This window comes from Pieris napi, chromosome 5 (assembly GCF_905475465.1).
Source record: "Pieris napi chromosome 5, ilPieNapi1.2, whole genome shotgun sequence".
NCBI lineage: Eukaryota > Metazoa > Arthropoda > Insecta > Lepidoptera > Pieridae > Pieris > Pieris napi.
Genome location: NC_062238.1, coordinates 13,078,974 through 13,097,936, shown reverse-complemented (window position 1 = coordinate 13,097,936; position 18,963 = coordinate 13,078,974). Strand labels below are relative to the sequence as shown.

The following is an 18,963-nucleotide window of genomic DNA, read 5'->3' as shown; positions in this document are numbered from 1 at the left end:
CAGCTTAGCATGGGACTAGGTCAATTGGTGTGAATTGTCTTTAAAAAAAATATTAAAAATATAATTATTCTCGTAGGCTTATCAAAGTTATCTTGACTTATTATTTAGCCAGTTACGTAACGTGCTTGTTTAATGCACAATTAATTAATTTTCCCAATACATTCGGGTTTTCAGTAATTTATTTGCTTAAAAATTCCATGGCTTGTTTGTTAATGAGATGTTTACATCCTGACATTGAACTTGTTTACGCAACCGATGTGTCAAGTTGATAACGCTTACACTGTTCAGTAGTCATTTATCGATATCAATAAAACTGTACTGATTAATAACAAATTACGATATATAAATCAGAAATGCGAATCATTTAGGACATAATAAATATGTCACCTAATCTTTCTTGTATTATTTTTTATCATTTAAAATGTAATGGATTCAAATTACAAAAATAAACATTTATTAATTTATAAAATGTAACATAGATATTTTAAAATCACTAAAGATACACAGCAGGAGAACAAAGTAATAATAATAAAAAAATTACTCGATGTTAAAATATCTGAAAGATAGTCGTAAAAATACACAAGTTTTCCGTTATCTCCAACCAAAACTTATCTCATTCAACGCACACTGTCATTTTCCTGATAGCGGCGCGGGATGCGATGGCCTTTGATAACAGCGATTAGTACTATTTAAACCTAACGCTAGTCTAGACATGAACGTCGCTGTAGTCATCGGAGCTGCCAGCAACCTAGGATATCACGTATTGAAGAAACTCACAACAATCTACGATGGGAAAATCTACTTCACAACAGAAGATGAAACTATCGGCTACCACGTTTACGAATCCCTCAACAAAAACCCTAATCTCGAATACTTTAGAATGGACATAACATATACGAAGAGTATCATCAACCTACGGCATCTGATTCAAGACCGAGACGAGAGGATAGAGCTCCTGATAAATAATACGGATTATGTATCAGAGAAGAACTTGGCACGGGCCGAAAAAGTACGCCGGACGCTTAGTGTAAATTTCTACGGATACATAAATTTTGGCAAACTTGTTTATCCTCTGTTGACTGAAAACGCCAGAGTTATTAATGTGTCAGGCCCCGCGGGACTCTTGGCTACGATCAAGAATGAAGAGATCAGAACGAGAATTAGTAATCCAAATATTACGGAAGATGAATTAGTTGCTTTGATGCAGGATTACGAAGAAGCCGTCAGAAGAGGAATCGAGAAAACTGAAGGATGGGGTATGAGTATGCATTCCGTTAGTAAGGTGGCCCTCAACGCTGTAACGTTTCTCCAACATAGAGAATGGTCTGAACAAGGCGTAATGATAAACTGCGTGAATCCCGGAAGCTTATCTAGTAAAGAAGACAGAAAATCAACAAAGGTGTACGAGGAAGGCGCTAAGGCTGTTTTGTTTCTAGCAACAGAGGCACCGTTGAGTTTAAAAGGCAATTTCGTATGGAGCAATTACAATGTGATTCCTTGGAACACAGATCCATTCGTCGAAGTGACCACTGTGTGAAATGAGGTTAAAATCAGAAACGCAAAATGTTTTAAGTGCGTACTTGTGAACTGCTAAAGCGAAGACTCTTTTGCTGGAATAAAGGATTCAAAGCTGCAAATTGTTAGGATTTTATCGAGATTTTTATATCTGCAATAACTGTAACTGGTAGTTTTGTCTTTAGAATTTATGGGCTATAATAACAGAGGCTAAGCAGTGCTCGCATTCGCGCGGTCATTAAAACAAGAATATGTCTCGCCTCTCGCTAACTTGTAGATATACGCGTTTGCATTTGTTCGAAAATTTAACACAGCCTTCTCGTTGTACTTTTAGTATGGGTTAAAAGTACTATTTACATTATTAAATTAAGCAAACGTTTAAAGTTAGTTAGCCATTCTATGTAAAATTATTACTATGTAATGATGGGTATTCCGATTGTACAAACATAACTAAAAATACTGAATTAGTTACGTTGACCTAATAAATAGAAAAAATAATTTTTAAAGAAGCATTTGCTGCAACAAAAAAACAATTCTAGCACTATATTAATTCCTGATAAAGTCAGGTAATATATATTATTTTAAATATATTGTATTTTCATATATTAAAATGTAATATTTGTTATGTAAATAGTGAAATAATGATATTTCTGTTGATTTTCGTGTATTTCTTACATATTGTTGACTAAAAATTTCAACTTATGGTGGTACGATAACATTTATATGTTTGAAACGGTATCTATCTAATAGATTTTTGAAAAATAATTTGAAGTAGTATATTTTATTGTAAGAATCCTCTCAAGTTGCGAATTGTTGTAAGTCATAAATAAAAGTTAAACCAGGCGACTATATCACGAGGTCGTTGCATCTTTTATGGTTGTTGTTGTGATTTCTACTTTTGCGGACAAAGTACGGAATGTCGCATATAAAATACTGGCGGTAACTATGAACTATACACATTTCGGTCTTATTGGGGCTTTATATCTCACGACTCGTTTCTCAGTTTAAACTATTCCATATTTATATTCAGTGTAATCATTTTAATAATGAAACAAATTGTTACATAGAAATGCAGCTAATTAAATTACAATGTGTTAATTTGTTTATTGATTTTAACTATTATGAAACTCATTATATGTACACCTATTATTTAGAGTAATTTAATTAATAAAATATAAAAAAATACATTATTTTAAGTAATTGTCTTAATATAAAATAACATTGATACTGAATTATGAACTATATCACTAAAAAGTCTTTTATTTCGGTAAAATTCATTATATTTAAAATTTCTTGATCGCCTTTGTAGAAGGCCAAGCACAGAAAGCTGTTTTGCCTTTTAAAAAACTGATAAATAAGGACCAAGTTATTATGCCAGAATGATTTTCTTTGTAGTGTAGAAAATGCTACTTTAAAAATTTGTATTTCACTTTATTAGGTCAACGTAACCAATTCAATTGTTATCAAATCTGTCTTATCTATAATATTTCAGTATTATTTTAATCTATACTAATACTGAAGTATGTTACAAATATGATTTAAAACATGTGATAGGTCCTATTTTATTAATGCATTTTTTAACTTAAAACTACAAACATTTGCTCTAGTAATCTACTTCTAAGTACGTTCTTGTGATGACCAAATTACACGTTCATTCTTTATTAAAAGAGATTAGTCATATTTCATAACATAAAAATATTTCAAATTAAAAATAAAAATAAACTTTCTATAAATGTATTCTATGGACTTTGGCCCCACTTTGACTTCTCTTGATCTATGTACTTTCCAAAAGCAAATTCACAAGTGACCACCCACTGAGGTCACCTTCAATAATAGATTCTAGTGAAAAATTTCGCCATATTTGAAGTCCATTTATCGAGAGAAATTTCTTTACTGTTATTTGGCGTCACTTTGCTACAAGTCGTAAACCTTTACACTGTAAATGGTCTTAATAAAACTTAATCTATTCAGATCACTACAACTTTAATTATTCTGCAATTGTTGTTCAAGTCGTGTTTCTTTCACTTTGCAAATTGCTTGCACGGGTTTAAGAAAGCTACAGAATGGGTTGGTCGAATTTTTGACTATAATTACTTTTTCCTAAAAATTTCGTCAGTCTCTTTTCAACACACGTAAAAATAATTTCTCAAAATTTTTCTAAATCTTGGTCTCGCAAGTTCAGCTTCCAAAACTTCTTCGGTTTTAGATAGCATCGCGTTTAATACTTCTTTCAGTACTTCTTCCAATTGCAAGCACGCTTCTCGATGTTCGTCCAGACTTGCTGATCGACAGCTATCGACAACTGAATTTACTTAACAGAGCCACTAGACAGGACAATACTTGCACTACACACCTGCACTAATCATCCTCAAATACTAAGCAATTGCACTCGCACTAATCAAAATGAATACAGGCCTTTATGTTGTGTAAGGAGATGGAATAAATATTCTGATGATAGCTGTCTGATATGATAAGATTAATATAACTTAGAAATTGTTCTTATTGTATCTTCAAAAATCAACTCAGGAAGTCATTTACTTTGACAATGTAGTGTCTCAAAACAACTTCGACTTATGACCGTCTGGCCAGTACTTAAATAGTCAGCTAACTTTTCAAATTTGATCATAATCGTTTGCGAAATAAATACGAGTATATCTAATCGATACAATCTATAAGTATTTTTAAACAAGAAACACTTTTGAAAGGCCGTAAATGATATGTTCATAAAAAAAGTAATGCAAGCAAATATCAAAGCGTCACGAGATAATAATTAAAACCTAATGTCTCTATACAAAATGTGACATGAAAGAAAATGAAACATCAGTTTAGAAGCAGAATATTTGTTTAAAAACAACACAAAGTAAATGTTTCCTTTACAAGTTGTGATGAGCGTGAAACTGCTGTCATAAGTTGAAAGAACAACAGTGATGTAAGTGGAAATATGATCGCGGGTGTTTTCTTTGAGTTACTGTATATACTGTACTCTGTGTAATCATTCTATATTAACTGAAGAGTTGTCAAGTTAGCTTCTTATTGCAACTGCTAACAAGATTCATCCCGTTACAGTAGTTTGCTACAAGTTATTTGGAGGAATAAGCTAAATGAAAATATGTGAAGTGTCAAGCAAAGAATTAATTAAACTGTTAGTATTGTTTGTGGACATTGCAATTAGTCAAAACAGCCGGCGTCCTTGCGTAAAAATTTCATAATTTCTTTCAGAAGTTCGGAAGTTGCAGGCTTTTTTAATGGTATGAAATACAGAGTGGGTGTTTAATGTTTATATACGGCTATAATATATGCTTGTACAAACACAGTCGGTAAATAAAATAGCATCAAGTTCAAATTTACTTTTGTTTACTTTGTTGAACGTTATTGGTTCCATATATTGCCCACATTCAAAGGACTGTACATTTCATTTATTTCCGAATGAAGGTATATTTTGAATTCGTTTCCAATTATTCCGATTTCCAGGAAATTTATTTAATAAACTTCGTGATTTATGATGTATTAAATGTATACTCTGATGTTTAAGGTCAAACGATGACAATTTTTTATTTCAGTTACGAATAATCTTTTGAATTAATAAAAACCACATTGTTTTTACATCTAACATTTGTTAAGTTACATATATATTTTAGTTAATGATTCTAAGCGCTACCAAATGTTAGCAATTATCACATACTTGATGCCAAAAAGAGCCCTTTAGTTTTTGCCACACTCATAAATTGTACGATAACTTAAAAGGCCGGCAACGCAGTTGAGAACCCTCTGGCAATGTAAGTGTCTATGCGCGACGGTATCTTACAATAAGGAAGCCCGATTGGCCCCTGTTATATAAAAAAAAACACTAAGGAATTTCCTAAGACCATTTGAAACGTCACTGGTTTATTTTAGAGCATAAAACATTATTTGGACTAGTCTGGAAAAATGTAATATTGATAGATAACAAGAGATATTGGCTTTGTGCTACAAAAGGAATGCATTTATAATCACGTAATAAAACAGATTTTATGCATCTCGGAATACTTGTCTTGAATCGTAATTCTGTAGAATATGTCAAAGTAAGTGGTTTTGACATAAAGGAGTCGTTGGGTTACGTTAAAGCCAAGTTAAACGCGGATTGGAACTTTGAATCTAGATATGGGAGATGTATGTTTTGGATTACTAAATGCAACACCTAAGTTTAATTCTAAACAGACGGAGTCCTTACATCCGTGTAACTTTGTGTCTCACATCAGTGAGAGAGGCTTCGTTTAATTAAAAATACGACTATCGGTATACCATAACTATATTTTGTTCCAATATCTGATATTTATAATCTCAAATGGTTTGAGATTAGCGGATTACAAGTATTTCCGAACCAATTCGACTTAGGGTCCTTCAAGAAAAGAGCGTACCAATGCTTAAAAGGCCGGCCACGCACTTACGAGTCTTCTGGCAATGTGAGTGTCACACTGTCACACAACTACCCGTTTGCCTCCTATTCCAAAAAAAGGGTATGGATGAAACAATTATTTTTTGTATTATATTTATAGAACACGTAATGTTTGTTATAATAGCATGCTGAATTAAGAGAATATGATTATTTAATTACTTATACTAAGTAATTAAGGCTTAACTTAAATACGTCTTCGTAATAGGAAATCTACTGAATTTTTACTTGTATAAATATCAATATATATCAATAGGTAATCTCTATACATCATGACTTTAAAAAACAAAAAAAAGAACAAAAACAATAACTAACCTTAAAATATATTATTAAAAGACGTCCCTTTAGGCAAGGTTCCGAAGATACTGGCAGCGTTCCCCCTTTGAATAGCTAGACTAATTCTTTGTCCGAGGTAGCTGCCAGCTCTTCGGTCTCTTGTGATGTCAACTAACCTTTTTGATATTTCCTTAAAAAGCCTTATAGCGCTAGGACCCCACGGACAGAGGCGTTAGTGTGTATATCAATTATACATATATATAGAATATACAAATATTATATATGTAATTCCTAGAATATAAATTACAATCAATAAACCGTTATGCGCATGTCCCGATCGGCGTAAACTGCATCAATTTTCTCATTCATAAATTATTGTTCGTAATGAATGGAATTGCTAAGAAATTCGTGACATACCAGCGCAGTCCATTAGCTCGTACTAGGCACATTTGGAAAGCATTGTATTCGGAACAAAAGGGTAAGGCCATGTGAGGATTTTTTGCACTAATTATTTTTATTCTCTGCTCTGTATAATGTAGGTTGTATGTGAGGGTAACAATGAATTTTTTCATTCCCCTAGTTAGAGTTCTTTTAACTGATTACGTTGTTTTTTTTTATAATTAATAAAACGCTTTGTACAATATATAAGCAGTTTGTGATTAGAATTAAGACATAACAAACGTGTTAGAATCAAACGTAAAGACAAAATATTTATAAAAACGAGGTTAAGCTTTCAAAATTAAATAAAATCTATTAAGTAAACAAAAATATAATGTGTCTTATCAATTTGTTGAATAAAAATGATTTTAAACTTAAATAAAAAAAAATAAGAAATAGCCTATGTTCGAGTACTACATAATCAGGATTACATTAAGTCCATCTCATTATGTTTAACATTAGTACACGGCCTCCGACGGAATGAAGGCCTCCTCCAAATTCTTCCATTTGTCTCTCATCCTCCACCATTTTCCAATCCTTCCCCGCCATCCCTTTTATTCCATCTTCCCAGAACTAAAGAAAAATCCACAATAAAATATACTTTTATTACATTTAACAGAACATTTATTGCCAACGAAACACACAAAATAATAATGTATAAATAACGTTATTTCTCAGTACAAAATGTGTATTTTTATTTTTCACGGAAACTTAATATATACGAACGAGATACACGTCGCCATCAGCCGTCCCAATTTTAGTCTACTCTCATTCTGATATGTATCTAAAATGCCCTTTTGAATTGGTTAAAGGCGCTAATATTACAAATTTTAGACGGTAATTGATTAAATAATTGCATACCCTCATACTTTTTAGACTTCTTCAAATAATTTGTACGTGGCTTCGGCAAGATAAGCAAACTCGTTCGACTTGTTTAATTTTTTTAACGATAATATAATAATAATCATCAAATATAATAATAAAATAAAAATAAAAAAGTAATAAACTTACTTTAATTACATACTTTAACTTAATGCAAAGATTACCAAGACAGCATCGTATTAAATAATACGATGTATGATGGATATACTATATATATACGAGAAATTAATTAATTATTAATTATATAATAATTGAGAAACAATCATCATAGACAATTATAGAGTAGAATAATTATAATTTGACAACACAATTAATTATACTAAAAGTGTTTCCAAAAGGTCGTAAAATATCAAAGTTCAATTACTATACAGTTCATTTATCGCTAATTAAATAGTCAAAGGTAATTAATTGATTGTGATAGCTCATTATTACTGCTCATAATTGTTAACATAGAAATAAAAGTCATTTAAACGTTATTAAAATTGTCATACGTTTGTGAAAAACAGCACGTAATGACAAGTACTCAGTTACGGATAAATGAATCGTATATTTGTCATTCGCTGTCGAACCTGACGAGGTATCTTTTCATTTTATCGCATATTTATTGAAACTCGACGTTCCGCTATAAAATTTATACGAAAGATTCAGTTTTATCATATATGCATTGAGCGCATTGATACTAGTAACAAACCCTTCTTAATTCTTAAAATCTTATTGAAACATGGACTAAAGATACTCGAGTTTCTACAACATACAATTTAGTGTCAAAATTATAAATGAAAAGGAAAGGAAATAGCAAATAGGTTAGTCGACATCACAAGAGACCGAAGAGCTGGCAGCTACCTCAGACAAAGAATCAGTCTAGCTATTCTAAGGGGGAATGCTGCCAGTATCTTCAGAACCTTGCCTAAAGGGACTCCTTTTAATTATATATTTTAGTTATTATTTTATATTTTTTAAGGCTATTAAATTTTACTTTTATATTCAGTAGTTTGGTTGTTGTATATTATAAGAATTGACTACAGTGAAAAATAAAAAAATATAAATGTTTCATAAAAATTACCTTGTTCTTTAAAGAAAAAAAATGTTATCTTTCATTCATTTTCATATGTTTTTGATTATTGTTATTTTGTGTGTTTCTGTGTGTGTGTTTTGTTAGTAATAAATGTTATGAAATGTAATGAAAAATCCTTGAGATCTGATCCGTACTTTGCGGCCGCTACATATATTTCAAATTGTTTACTTTTATCATTCATTTGAGAGCAGTATTTGTCTAGGCTTCAGAGTGTGACTCTCATTCCTTCAAATGTGTTTTTAGTGCTATAACAGAAGATCTGAAAAACAAACGAAAAAATCATGCTTCTATAGGGTTCGGTCTCGGATGTGTTTATAATGTAAAATTGTATGAATTTTTGTGTGATTTACTATATAGAACAAAATTTTATGCAATGAATTTCTCCTTTGTGTTTCATTATCGGGCTTACAGTTGAATATTGAGTTATCGAAGTGGACTAGTAAATAGCCTGTCGTTATCCCTTCGAAGGACTTTCTAAGTGTACCATATATTATGTATTTTACCTTGAGTGATGTATTAATCTTGGTAACTATGGCAGAGAGCTAACATTAAGTGTGTGGAGTAGTATATGAGGAAATTTATAAATGATTGTTATTTCAGTTCCCTCTTTTTTTTTCGAAAATAAAATTATTATTACATGAAATAACATTAACAGCTTCAAGTGATACAGAGTCGAAACCTTTCGCTATATCAGGCTCACGTATTTTCACCTGTTTAATATTTGGCATACGGGAGCCATACGGGGTAAACGTGTAAGAAACTCGTAGGAAACAGAAATATTCAGAATTCTGCTTACAAAAATGTCTTGCTTTAAAAAATGTCTATAAATTTACATTTGCTGCCAGCCACATGAAGGGACGGACGACATAACGACAAAATCCTCGCCACTCGTAATCATCAACTATTTTCGTTTCGACATTGCTCCAAATGGAAAGAATACTAATATCACGCACTTACATAGTGAGAAGTTAACGCGACCACAGAGATCCGGATGTATGTAAAATAAAACCTTGTAATTGAAAAACTATTATGATCAGTGCCTGCGGGGAACGATTATCGGATCTCGCAAATGGCCAAGTGAAGATTTAACATAACGCCTTTTAAAACCATTATTTTAAGATCTCTGGCTGAATTCCAAAGAATACGTGATTACTTTAAAATTGTATGAAAATTATACTAACGGTCTGACGGGTCACTTTAAGACATATTTATGGTATTCTCTTCTGGATCAGCTTTGTGGTGATGGTAGATTATTAATATCTATACAGAGATATATTATTTCGTTAAACTTATCTTTGTCTCCTAATATTGCAAATAAAGTGAGTATGAACTGAAAAAGAAAGAAATAAGCATTGTGCACGCCCTTTGCCCCTCGTAGGGGATATAGTAAAATAAGTCAAGTCAAAACACAAAATAAGTTGACATAGGTAATCACTTAACAACGATAAAATATTTTTTTATAAAATATCCAAATATATATTGAAATTTAATATCTTATGATAACTCATGGAATCAAATAATCTGTCACGAGTAGGTAAAATATGCTAAGTAAACGATACCGCGTTTCCAGATACAACAACTGCCATCTATTGATGGGCACGATAATCAACTAATTGACTAATCAATATTAATCTCCTATATGATTTAAAAATTTAAAAAAAATCAGGGTGAAACATTTTTCACCCTGATTTTTTTTAAATTTTTAATGTATTTATTTGTTTATTGATAATCCACAACTTTTAAAAATATATTATTTACAATTATTAAATTAAAAGTATAGAGAGACGGATTACAAAAATACAAAAAACATTATGTAAAAACGAAGACAGTGGTTATTAAATTGTATGTGTGGAGGTGTGTTTTAGGTGATCATAAAAATGCATTCAATTTATTACGAATATAGAGATTAGAGATATATACGCGTTTAGAGATTCGTTCAATTTAATTAATTGTATAGTCTATTTTCGCGTGCTTTTAGCTTATAACGCACCAACGTTTTATAAAACATGGACTATATCGAACAAGTGCATATAACAAATTACCAATAAAAGTCCTTGCGTTACAAAGTGTATGTTTGAGCAGCTATTTTCGAGATACAGCGTTGAGTTGCACAGGTGGCCAGCACTATGCATTTAAATCGGATATTACAAAGTGCCTCGCTTATACCACCCTTCCGCCGCACTTATTGATCCCTCGTAATGATAAATTCTATAATTAAATTTTCAACACCTGCAGGCCACAGTTAACCTAACGACGGTAAAGATATTTTGCATTTAATATAAATTAATATAGTGATGTTTAGGATGTTTCACTGTAATTTGGTTTTAAATGTTGTAGTAAATAGATGTTACTGATTTTATTTACTTATTTTGTTTTATACAGCAGTGTTGGCCTTGAGGCTTCAGCGTGCGACACTCATCCGTGAGGTCGTAGGTTCGATCCCTAGCTGTGCACCAATTGACTTAATAATGCTGAGCCAGGGCCAGTTACAACCACAGCACACACACATTACACACTTAAATTGTACCTTATTGCTGTTTTTTTTCTATAATTTTGTGCTATTTTTCTTTTTTAAATTATTATTTTTATTACTTTGTGTGTTTCATTATTAATAACTGTTATGACTGTCTGTCTTTGTTGTTATGTGCGCATTTAACATTCGCTCAAACGGTGAAGAAAAACTTAGACCCCAAAAGTCGTGTGTCAGGCACAGGAGGCTGATCACCTACTTGCCTATAAGATTGACAAATAATCATGAAACATATACAAATTCTGAGGGCCAGACCTAAAAAGGTTGTAGCGCCACTGATTTTTGTTTCTTTTTTACAGAACAATATTAACTATCAAGTTATAAATGTTAGTCGTAAAATTATAATTAATTTAGCGAACACGTTAATCAGTTAGGTCATTTATCTTAAAATTGATAATTAAGTGCAATTTAAATTGACCTAATTCCGGTTTAGCGAAAGGATTGAAGAATCGTCACGTTTTAAACATACATGAATGTTTTAATAAATAAGGATGTCTTTTCTTGATCATGTAATATTGTTGCCCAAAAATGTCATCTCAAATAAAACATCTTTCATTTTAAATCCAAAAAATGTCTTGACCAATACGTTATCGAACGTTCCCTAAACAGACATCATCAACTTTGTAGTAAGATGTAGAAATCATAGAGGCGTAACGGCGATAGGTTTATGGGTTCCCGAATTTGTTTACGGCCACCGTGAAATTACAATTTATACCCGACCCGAGGAAAGTAAGGCGATTATAGTTTGAATATTCATTTTATCGTGTATTTTGTGGAAACAAGTATTTATATACCATATAGCGTTTTTTGCAATATGAAAGCAATGTAACATTAGAGAATTGATTGCGTGACAAATTATAAAAAGTCAAATGCCTTAGTATTTTGGTAGGTCATCGTCGTAAAGATTTGTTTTTTTTTTAAATGTAACAGGGTACAAACGGGTAAGAGGTTCACTTTTAAGTTAAGTGATACCGGCACCCATAGACACTCAAATTGCCAAAGGGCAGGCAAGTGCGTTGCCTGCTTTTTAAGAATTGCTACGCATTCGCTTTCGCAATTGGTTACACGAATATTCAAATAAGCGTTCAATCTCAGTTTCACACGGTTGGATATTATATTCAACTTGTAATAGGTATCGCGGACTCACACACTGTTTGAATGTACATATTTTTTTTTAAAAGAATAATATGTTTTTTTTATAACAACATGCATCTATTTTATTTTAGTATAGTAGTTTTTTTATTCTAGGTACATGGTTTCACATATAATTATCAAAAAATGTCTACAAAAAATTGTAAAAACTATTTTAAAAGAGTAAGTATGGAGTTTCTTGCTCATTCTTATCCATATGAAACTACCTTTTGAAAGGGGCAAGTAGAGTCATTTTTTTAAAATATTTTAAATTTGTAATTTAGACTTTAAAGTGCCTTTTTAATAGGCATAATTGAAATAAATGATTTGACTTTGACTTTGACATGACTATTTTGTATATGTCATATCTTCAATATAGCAGCGTACGTGATATAAGGATTTTTATTAGTATTTTTTTCACACGTTGGCTTACACTATCGAAGTTTTTTTTTAAATAATCTATAGCCTATCAGGGATAACGTAGGTGAAATAAACATTTAAATATTTCCTCTTTATATATATTATTAAATTAAAAAAAAATCTATAATGGATATAAATGCATTAGGTTTAAACATTATTTACATAATATGTCGACGGTTCGCTGACTTTCACCAATCGGTGTCACAGAGAGGTGGCCACGTCAATAGATAGCTATTTGATATTATCGTTAGGGTGTTTTAAAATTTTCTTATATATGTTGCTAAGTTGGCCTAGTGGCTTCAGCGTGAGACTCTCATCCCTGAGGTCGTAGGTTCAATAATAATCAATGGACTTTCTAACATTCGCTCGAAAGGTGAAGGAAAATATCGTGAGGAAGACGGCTTGCCTTAGTAGACCCCAAAAGTCGACGGCGTGTGTCAGGCACAGGAGAATGATCACTTCTCTATTAAGAATCTAAGGCCTAGACCAAAAAGGTTGTAGCGCTACTAATTTGACGCAGAAACATTTGTTTCCATTATTAAAGTCTAGATATTCTTTGGATGATCAGCAGATTATTATGCAGCCAAAATAATTTTAGTAAATAATGAAAATAAGAACATTTGCTAACATCTATTTTAACAACACGCAGCTATTGATGTTGAAGAAATTTACTTCACAAAGTGACTCCTTTTAATTTTCCAGTCGAGCTCTCGCAGAAACTCTTCAAAGGCGAATTAAAAGCTATATGCTACGACTAAGCCACGTCATATCATACAACTTATTGAGTTACTCTTATTTTAAAATGTTATGGTATGCGTAGATGCTTCACAAATCTAAGATCTTTTCGTTGTTTGACATTTTTTATGAAGTTAAGTGTGTTATGAATTGACCAAAAAGCTCTCTGCCTACTAATTGGGAACATTATTTCGCTGGAAATTGAACCCAGTACAAGTTCGAATCCTATAAAAAGAGATCGAATAATAAATAATTTGTTAATTCATGAAATAATAAGAAACATTTCTCGTTCGGTCTCTGGATAAATCTCCTTCGCTTCAAAGTGCATAAAAGATGTTTCCATTAATTGCGCTGGTTAAGTTTACCTTTAAATATTAAACAAATAAGTTATTTATTTATTAAATTATTCTTACGTTAAAAACCTACATTTCGATTCGAGTCGAAATGTTAGCCGTCAATGTCAAAAAAATCTACACTTCTTCCACAACCACATACTATCATATTTCGTATCTGAATAGATAAATGTAATAATAATAATATATGATATATGTAAAATATAATAAATATAATGTATGTAAAACTGATTTAAAAGACTAAAGAAATATTTGTCATCAATTATCCGACCTTATCTCGCGTAACATATAAAATGACGCTCCCTGGCTGGCTGGCTGTCTCTAGTTCATATGAACACAATAATCAAAATACACGAAATCTATTAGGGTCAAAAAAAAACAATGGCGCTACAACATTTTTAGGTCTGCGCCTCAGATTTCTATATCTGTTTCATGATCATTTGTTAATCTAATAGGGTCAAAAACTAGTCTCAAACTATTTAACATAGACCAGTTTCCTTACATATAACATGTCAACGATATCAAAGTTCTTATAATCAAAATCCCAAACAATTTTCCATCCCTTACTTTCTCTTAATGTTTTTCATTTCATATAATTATGTTGTCCTAATTGCCTTAGCAATTAGTGCTGTATGTGTTAATTATCTGTCAGGGTAATTAAATTATAAACATTGTATATAAACAGCTTGTACATATAATTAATTGTAATGTAATAAGCTATATAGACATTCTTAATAAAAGCTATTCCGTAAATTCTTTTACTTTTGGTGCTTCTCCATTCCAGGAGGTCGGCCGTCAGTCTTATGAAGCGTGTGTTAAGCGAATGTTACGAAGTCATGATTTATATTAAAAAATAATTAAATTAAGATAAACTTAAATAAACTGTCCTATCAAAATTAAATTTATGATTTATATTAATCAAAAGACATGTATCCTCGATGTTAGGTGCGCAATACTTACCTTATAAAATACGCATAATTCAAAATGATTAATTATTAAAGCAAACTTATTAAAACAAAACAAGTTTTAAGAAAAAAGCAGACACAGAACAAGACACGCTTCGCGAGATTGACGACCAGACTCCAGAAATGGAGAGGCACTAAAAGAAGAAAAAAACCTTCCTTAACTGGAGCCCAGCAAGTTATTGTACATAGCAATCCAAGAGTGAAGTGAAAACATATTAAATGGCTTGCCAGAATAGTAATGAATAGAAATGTATAATATATGTTTTGGTTATATATTTATTATTAAATTATAAATTATTTTTTTCAGATTCATGTCTTGCGCTCCATCCAAACGCTATGCTAATCAAAAGACGTAAGTGTAATACATTGTTTATATATTTTGTATTATTATTGCTTAAACATTACAAATAAACTAAGATTACAAAAACAGCACAAACATTGAAGTTGGTACCTGAAGTAGTAATTCCATACAAAAACGAAACACTATTATATTAAACACTAGCTGGCCTGGCGAACATCGTACCGCCTCACAGTCGATTCTTTATTTTTTTTTAAAACTTATTCTGCTACTCGTACATTATGTCAAAAAATAATAAAAATTTCCCGGAGTGGAGGGGCCACTAACACTTGAACTTTATAATATGGTATTAAAGTTCAAATTGCCTTTAAATATTATTACGAATATTTTGTATGGGAATATAGAAAAGTGTTGTTTCTAGACTTTTTCACTCATTTTTTTTAATTTTTCTCTCCGTAAGAACCATCCTCGTACTTCAAGGAATATTATAAAAAAAGAATCAGACAAATCGGTCAAGCCGTTTTCATGTTATGTCGTGACAACGGAAAACGGGTTTCATTTTTATATATATAGACTATAGACCAGTGCAGATAGCCTTTAAAATAAATAAAAAGTGAAAAAAATTACAGTAGGATGAAACCCATTAGAAAAGCAGGGGAATATGATCAAAATGAAAGGAAAAATAAATTACGGTCGATCTGAGGTCGGGAAGGGGTAGGGGGGGAGTTTTAAGGGTAAAAAACGGTTTATCTCGATTTCCGGCAAAACTACAAGTCCTATCGAAGAAAGTTAAATGGCAAAGTTGGAGGTAATAAAAAGATCTAAAACTTTCGTATTCACACATTTTTCACATAACCTCAAAATTTATGTGAAAAATTCAAAAAACCAAGTTTTTGATTTTTAATTTTTATCTTTTACAAAAATATTTTTTTTTTAACGAAATTTGGTGAAAACTTACCTTTCTATGTCCCAAATACGCTGTAATTTATTTGATTAAAAATATTTATTTGTTCACCTTATTTTGAATTAATATCGAAAAAACACCCTAATTTTCAATCGAAAATTCTGACGTCAAAATTTCAGCTTTTTTCAAAAAGTTGGTGTGCTTTCAGTTCGTTGAAATCTCTACTTTCCTATGGTAAAAAAATATATATATTACCATAGTAAATCTTCTCAGAAAACGCAAAAAATCGTATGCAGTAACGCCCAGACCTGTCATCCCCTTCCTTACTTCTCTATGAAATACGAAAATTTTAGCCCATCTAAAGGCTAAATTTTTTTTTAGGTCACTCAGGTATATATAAGTTATCTTAAAATAGTAATAAATAGGCATCTGATTATAATTTAAAGAAGATTCATAGAGAAGTAGGGAAGGGGAAGACGTGTCTGGGCGTTACTGCATACGATTTTTTGCATTTTCTGAGAAGATTTACTATGGTAATATATATATATTTTTTTACCATAAGAAAGTAGAGATTTCAACGAACTGAAAGCACACCAACTTTTTGAAAAAAGCTGAAATTTTGACGTCAGAATTTTCGATTGAAAATTAGGGTGTTTTTTCGATATTAATTCAAAATAAGGTGAACAAATAAATATTTTTAATCAAATAAATTACAGTATATTTGGGATATAATAGGGTAAGTTTTCACCAAATTTCGTTAAAAAAAAAATATTTTTGTAAAAGATAAAAATTAAAAACCAAAAACTTGGTTTTTTGAATTTTTCACATAAATTTTGAGGTTATGTGAAAAATGTGTGAATACGAAAGTTTTAGATCTTTTTATTACCTCCAACTTTGCCATTTAACTTTCTTCGATAGGACTTGTAGTTTTGCCGGAAATCGAGATAAACCGTTTTTTACCCTTAAAACTCCCCCCCTACCCCTTCCCGACCTCAGATCGACCGTAATTTATTTTTCCTTTCATTTTGATCATATTCCCCTGCTTTTCTAATGGGTTTCATCCTACTGTAATTTTTTTAGGTTTCAAATATTATCGGCACTGGTCTACTAGGGTATAGGTAAAATAATTTATTTGCAATAATGTTACTATTTAAATAAAAAATTTCTTTAAAAATAAAGGCGTCTTTAGATACTCTACTAAAAAATCTTTTAACTTAAGCTGTGCGAATACCACTGTTATGTTATGCGTAGTATAGTTAGCCAATGAAGTTTAGCCATGATATATTCCCACAATACCGTTAATGAGGGGACATCGATCAAGGGCTGATATACTGACCAACATCTATCCATCTAATTAAGCAGGTGACGTTTGCTATGTTAATAAGGCTTATACTGAACGATTAGTTATTAAGAGATCCGTGTTATGCCTGCGAGATTTATCATTTTTATTTGTCCCTAAGTTATTTTCATTATCTCAGAAATATCATTTAAAATGGAGAACATACCAAAGAGGTATGTAAAGAATGGTAGGTGCAACACTAAGATATCCCAAAAGAGCAGAATAGATAAAATTAACGACCAAAATAGATGATATGAAAAAGAAAATAACACAGTTGAAATGGCGCTGGATCGGGCACATGACGAAAGATTGAAATTGACAAAAATTATTACAGAATGGCAACCACGAGATGGATAAAGGAAATGAGGAAGACAGAGCTAGAGATGGGCCGACGATATAAAAAGAATAAGAGGTACAACTTGGACAAGAAGAGCTAACAATAGACAATAATGGAAGCAGTTGGAAGAGGCCTATGTGTAACAGGACACTCTGATGACCAATCGGCACATTTGATGTATTAGATTAGAACAAAAAATATTTCGATATATTATACTGAGTGTCAGCAATAAAGGCTTAATAATAATAAGTCATTTTCAGGATCAATACAGAAACCGGCCCTAATAGTACGTCAGGTACAGAATTTACGAGTACAAATATTATTGACAAAGAATCAGGCACAGAATGCGTCTGCCTTATTCCCCATTGCCGGACATTATTCCTGCATTAGATATGAATGATCTACCGCATTTACCATGGAGAGTGTAAAAAGATGTTGTTCGGATTAATACTTGCAGCTGAGTTTCATCATAAGACGTCGCGTCGTGGCAGAATACTAAATTCGACCCGTATCACCTCGACGTCCGTCGCTCCACAACTGAGCCTTTTAAAGGCAGTTTTTGCTGCCCACCACCACTATATGGAACCAGCTGCCCACTGAAGTTTTTCCGAACCAATTCGACTTAGGGTCCAGAAAATAGCGTTTCAATTCTTAAAAGGACGGCAGCGCAGTTGCGAGCCGTCTGGCAATGTAAGCGTCTATGCGCGACGGTATCTTACCATCAGGAGAGCCCGTTTGCACCCATTTATATAAAAAAATTAAAACATAATGTAACTAAGTATTAAAGTATTCTTAACCTACATAGTATAATAAAAATCAAAATTTATAATTAAAAAAAGAAAGTAAAAGTTAAGTTTCAGTTTAAATTATTAACTACTATGTTTCGTATTAAAAATGAATAAATAGAAAATTCAAACGAATTTAGAAAGTATGAAAAATTCATCATGAAAATACAACTTCAAAGAAATAAGTGGATTCGTATTATTTGCAGTACAAAATAAAAATATATAAAATCGGTAAAAATAAATAAAAATCCTAAGCTTTTGAAGTAATAAGAAAATAATACTTAGGATTAAATAGTTTTCTACTTACCGCCGTATTTTATTCCCTGGAACTTTATATAGAAACTCAATTCTCTAGACTCAAAAGCAAAGGTTGAAATTATGTAATGACATAATTTCAATGAATTTTCTTTTCCTAAGTTTTGTTGAGGTAAGAAGTATACCATTTTTTTATAGGGGAAATCTTTTATTAAAACCTAAACATAACAAACATTATTTAAAATTTTCTTAACCTACATAGTACACAGTAATAATAAAATTAATTAAAAATA

The 18,963-nt window shown here is 31.4% G+C and overlaps 1 protein-coding gene and 1 long non-coding RNA gene across 2 annotated transcripts in view; both read left to right on the top strand.

Moving 5' to 3' along the window:
- LOC125049842 overlaps positions 1 to 15,109 on the top strand; it is a 68,422-nt gene extending 53,313 nt beyond the window's left edge. Inside the window, exon 3 of the long non-coding RNA XR_007117061.1 lies at positions 15,060 to 15,109. This is a non-coding gene — a long non-coding RNA (uncharacterized LOC125049842). The remainder of the gene's footprint in view (positions 1 to 15,059) is intronic.
- On the top strand, positions 689 to 2,664 carry LOC125049841. Its single transcript, XM_047649309.1, has one exon. The coding sequence runs from the start codon at positions 713 to 715 to the stop codon at positions 1,535 to 1,537; it is 825 nt and encodes a 274-aa protein (XP_047505265.1). The 5' UTR covers positions 689 to 712; the 3' UTR covers positions 1,538 to 2,664.
- Positions 15,110 to 18,963: the final 3,854 nt, after the last annotated feature.

What these genes read in the sequence shown, in the direction of transcription:
- LOC125049841 (XM_047649309.1), top strand. Translation starts at nt 713, where the DNA reads ATGAACGTCGCTGTAGTCATCGGAGCTGCCAGCAACCTAGGATATCAC.